Genomic DNA, 4,737 nt, shown 5'->3' on the forward strand with positions numbered 1-4,737 from the left:
GAAAGAGTTTATTTGCTGCATTTTCTGTCTGTACAGCTGCCAGAGATGTGGTAGTAAACTTGGAGGATTTTTCTGAGCTCATGTTGCAGTAAAACTATCATTTTATTACAAGACCAAGGGTGAATTATAGTCTTTGTTATAAAAATAGGGCAACTGTATAAATTAAAAAATAAACTCATAGTTGAACAAGAGGTGTTATGATAGAGTTTCCAGAGAAAGAAGCACAGGCTTTTAGATGCAAGTCCAGTCTCTTATTGGAGATCTTGAAATTGACTTTCACGCTCAGCCTTTTCATAGCAGTTCGCAGACACTCATTACTCTCTCTCTCTTATTCCTGCTCCCTTGAGTCACCTGTTTATACAGCCACTCTTCTGCCAGTGATTGAAGTTTGTCTTAAGAAGGCTGATATATCATCAATACTAACCTTGGTGTTCCAAGGTAAGGATTTTGTGTAGCAAGCACCAGAGAGAGGATCTACATGTGGTATCTGTAATTTCATTGTAGTAAAATGCATAGTTGGCTGTCTGTAAACAAAAGCTTCTCTCTGGTGAATAGAAAAAAACATCAGTGCTATTAATTTACTCAGTGCAATGAATTTACGTATTGACTTATTGAAGTAGTTGGACACCTTCCATTTGATAGAAGACAATGATAGAACTGCAGTCAAGATCCTTGTATCTCAAAGTAAATATATCCCTGTACAAAGGATTATTTTAGTTGTTTTATTTTCCTCCATGGTATGTAAAGGACTGTGAATGGATCATAAAAGCCAAAGGCTTAAGAAGCCTTTGGTTTTCTGATTTTAGATTGATGCTTTTTTATCTCTTGCTTTGATGGAGAGAGAAAAATTCAGAAAAGCAAATGGAGATCAGAAACTGGAGAAAATGGTTGCGCAGACAAACTTTCGGTGTTACTGTTTTCTAACTCCTAGTCAATGATTTTATGATGTAACTAATGAGATTAAAATATGAGAAGATAAAAGATTATTAAAATGATTCAAAGTACTCTTACATAGCTCAGATGAGTCTCATGTAGGCTTTTCTTCTTAAAAGAAGTTGGGTGATCAAGTAATATGGATTAGCTGAGAGATTTGTCTGCTGAAGCATATTTGCAATACATGTCCATGAACGATAGAGACAAAACATTTAACTGTTGAAAGATCATGTTTTTTAAATCCTGTGGCTTTGCATTTTATTTGTTCAATACTTTCTTAATGGAATTAGGGTGTGTTTTAGTTGTGGCCTTTATGATGCCCTGTTGTGGCTGAACTGAATGAGAATGAAAGACACAATTCTGACAGTTGCTACAGGAGGTTTGCTTTCTGCTACGTACTATTAGGCTATAAATCACAGATCTTGTTCATCCTAATGTAAGGTTTAGTTGAGTGAAATTCTTTGTCCAGACTGAAGTCAAGTCAGATTGAACCTTTGATAGCCTTATCACCTAAGCTGCTTCATATATGCTTTAACTAGTGAGTGCAATATCTTTGTTTATACATGTGCCTAGCATGATATTAGCTGGGTCATGAAAGTTATATGCCTTATTAATGAATAAGAGAAGAAAGAATTGTTACCAAATGACAGAACAGATGTTGTTGGAGAGTGCCTGGCCCAACCCACCTGTTCAAAGCAAAGTCAACTAGATCAGGTTGCTCAGGACCACTGGAAGCGTCTGGCTGCGTCTTCTTTACTCCTCCCAACAGATACTTAAGAACAGTGGTAGGATCCCCCGAGCCTTCTCTTCTCCAGGCTAAACAACCCCAGCTCGCTCAGCCTCTCCTTGTATGACAGATATTGCAGTCCCTAATCATCTTCCTGGCTCATCAGTGGAATTGCTCCAGTACGTCCCTATCTTTCTTGTACTGGGGAGCCCGGAGCTGGACACAGCACTCCGCATGTGACCTTAGTAGCACTGAGCAGAGAGGAAGGATCACTTCCCTTGACCTGCTAGCAACAGTCTTCCTAAATGCAGCCCAGGATGCTGTTGTGCTCCTTTGCCACGAGGGCACATTGCTGGCTCATGTTCAGTTTGTTGTCCACCAGGACCCCTGGATCCTTCCCTGCAAAGCTGCGTTCCAGACTGTTGGCCCCCAAGCGTGTAATGGTGCCTGGAGTTATTCCTCCCCAGGTGCAGTACTTGGCATTTCACAGTGTTGATAATTTGGGGAGATTCAGTATTTACTTTTACTTTTTTCTGTAGATAACATTTTGATCTCAAATAGTTTCACTATGAAAATGTTAAAATGGAACTTCCTGACAGTTTCAGAATACCTGCAAGGGCAGTCATGAGAATTTTTTTTTTTCCCTCTGAACATATTTTCGGGAGAAATCCCACCATCTTGCCCTAAATGTCAACAGTGGACTAAAGCATTCTTCGCAAAACTCCTCATCACATTTAGCAAACAATTATTCTTATTTGTGGGATGTATTTGATGTGTTATTTATGCAGGAGTAGTGTAATTGAAATATTTCTTATTCTTCTCCACCTGTGTGGTTTCCAAGACATACATTGCCAACAATTTTTTAGTTATTTAGAGCACTTGTACATTTTTGTTGGCTTTGTGACTAAGCTTCTGATACTTGCATGCTTTCTGCTCTGTACTTGGTCAGTAAGACTCTGTAAGTGAATGTCAGTGAATGTCTACAATAAACAGGAATTAATATGAAAAAAAATTACAGGATTTTGAATATTTCCTTTCATGCTTTAAAAAGTCATTATTTTTAGAACAACTAATGGTTTGGTTGATTTATCTTTTGGGAAATACACTGTTGCTCTTCATGGAGTAGCAGAAAACTTGTGTCATGCCTTTCCTCATTCTTGGTAAAAGGGAGAATCAGGAAGAGGGTCTGAGAACTGCACATTTGGGAACGTTTCTAAGAATTAGTGTGCTTTGTGAAATGTAGAAGTCAAAATTTGTGTAGTCGGATTTGAACCACCAAAATAAGTGGTTCAAATTCATAGGAGATTAAGATTATCAAAATAACTGAAGGTTGTACAAAACATTTAAAAGTTTAAGGAGAGTTTTAGGAGCCCAGCATTAAAAGCCCACTTTGCAAACCAGAGCCTGTATTTCTTCATGTTTTCAAAATTTTTTAACTAAGCATATATCACAAATTTTTTCATTATCAGAAGGAAATGGTAAAGAAATTTTGTGAAATGGTTTTGTTTCTAGGTATGTTATTGGAATTGGATGATATGAGCTCGAAGAATGATTAAATAACTTGATTCCATTAGAAATATCATAAGGAAAATACAAACTTCATTCTAGATAAAAGTAGGCAATTTTTCATTGAGCCACTTGGTGAAGGTGTCCTTAATCATGACAGAAAAAGCAAAAGCCTCTCCGCTGTACCCAATGCACAGAGAGTTGCTTTATGAAACAACTTTTTGTCTCATCCAGTTTTTATTGTATTTTTATTTGAAGTTACTTAATTTTTTTTTCCACCCCTTGAAAATAAGTGTTAATTTCCTATGGAACTGGAGTTCAGAAGTAGTGGTGCATGCTGTCTTCTGCTGATGTGGTGGTACATGTTTCCTTTTGATGTCTTCTTTTTTCTCACTAGAAACTCTTTCCTTCTTTTGTCCCAGTATTTTTCTCAGTGGAAAAAAAGGCAATGGTAGACTTGAGGCTCAGGAATTTGCCAGGAGAAATGCAGGGTAATCTCTAAGATGCATAACCCCTGTGTTTGTAATTACTGCAGTGCTGCATATGATGCCGTCCTTGACAGAAACGTGGCCATTAAGAAGCTCAGCAGACCATTTCAGAACCAAACTCATGCCAAGCGAGCTTACAGGGAGCTGGTCCTCATGAAGTGTGTGAATCATAAAAATGTAAGTTTTCAGTAGGTAACCAGAGAAGTGGTATGTATACTGGTTTGTTAGAAAGAAAATTGTTTTGTTGGGTGCCTTTTTAAACCAGAGGAAATGAAAAGTAAACTATGCTCAAGGGCTACAGTCTTTCTGGTACTATATGCCCACATGAGAGAGTGAGGATCTTCTATGTGCTTATTTAAAGGCTATGCCAAATGGGGGTGCTGCTAGTAGGGTTAGGGTGATAGAAGGGGATAGAGCAGAATACATTCTTGTCAACTCCTTATCCAGAAATGCATAAGTGGTTGTTGGAATCCTGGCTCCATCCTCTTGTCACTGGGATTTGTGACTCAAAAGCAGTGTCTCTTGAGTTGGAGTACCCATGCACAAGCATCACTCCTTGTTCTGGACTTCATCTGAAACCTAGTAATATAGATGCATTGTATAGATTGTACAGGATGAGGGGTCATAGAATCATTAAGGTTGGAAAAGACCTCTAAGATCATCAAGTCCAACCGTCAACCCAACACCACCATGCCCACTAAACCATGTCCCTAAGTGCTGCATCTACATGTTTTTTAAATACCTCCAGGGATGGTGACTCAACCACTTCTCTGGGCAGCCTGTTCCAATGTTTAACCACTCTTTCAGTAAAGAAATTTTTCCTCACATCCAATCTAAACCTCCCCTGGCGCAACCTGAGGCCATTTCCTCTCATCCTATCGCTAGTTACTTGGGAGAACAGACCGACACCCACCGCGCAACAACCTCCTTTCAGCTAGTTGTAGAGCGTGATAAGGTCTCCCCTCAGCCTCCTCTTCTCCAGGCTAAAAAGTCCCAGTTCCCTCAGCCGCTCCTCATAAGACTTCTTCTCCAGACTCCTCACCAGCCTCGTTGCCCTTCTCTGGACACGCTCCAGCACCTCGA

General features: G+C 39.2%; 1 protein-coding gene across 2 annotated transcripts in view; it reads left to right on the plus strand.

The window, feature by feature from the left end:
- Nucleotides 1-4,737, plus strand: part of MAPK10 (mitogen-activated protein kinase 10) — a 94,273-nt gene that overhangs the window by 34,982 nt on the left and 54,554 nt on the right. For both annotated transcript variants that reach the window (XM_009325985.1, XM_009325993.1), the window contains exon 3: nt 3,702-3,831. In XM_009325985.1, the coding sequence (XP_009324260.1) occupies nt 3,702-3,831 (130 nt within the window). The remainder of the gene's footprint in view (nt 1-3,701; nt 3,832-4,737) is intronic.

Source organism: Pygoscelis adeliae, unplaced genomic scaffold (genome assembly GCF_000699105.1).
Source record: "Pygoscelis adeliae isolate BGI_AS28 unplaced genomic scaffold, ASM69910v1 Scaffold610, whole genome shotgun sequence".
Lineage (NCBI taxonomy): Eukaryota > Metazoa > Chordata > Aves > Sphenisciformes > Spheniscidae > Pygoscelis > Pygoscelis adeliae.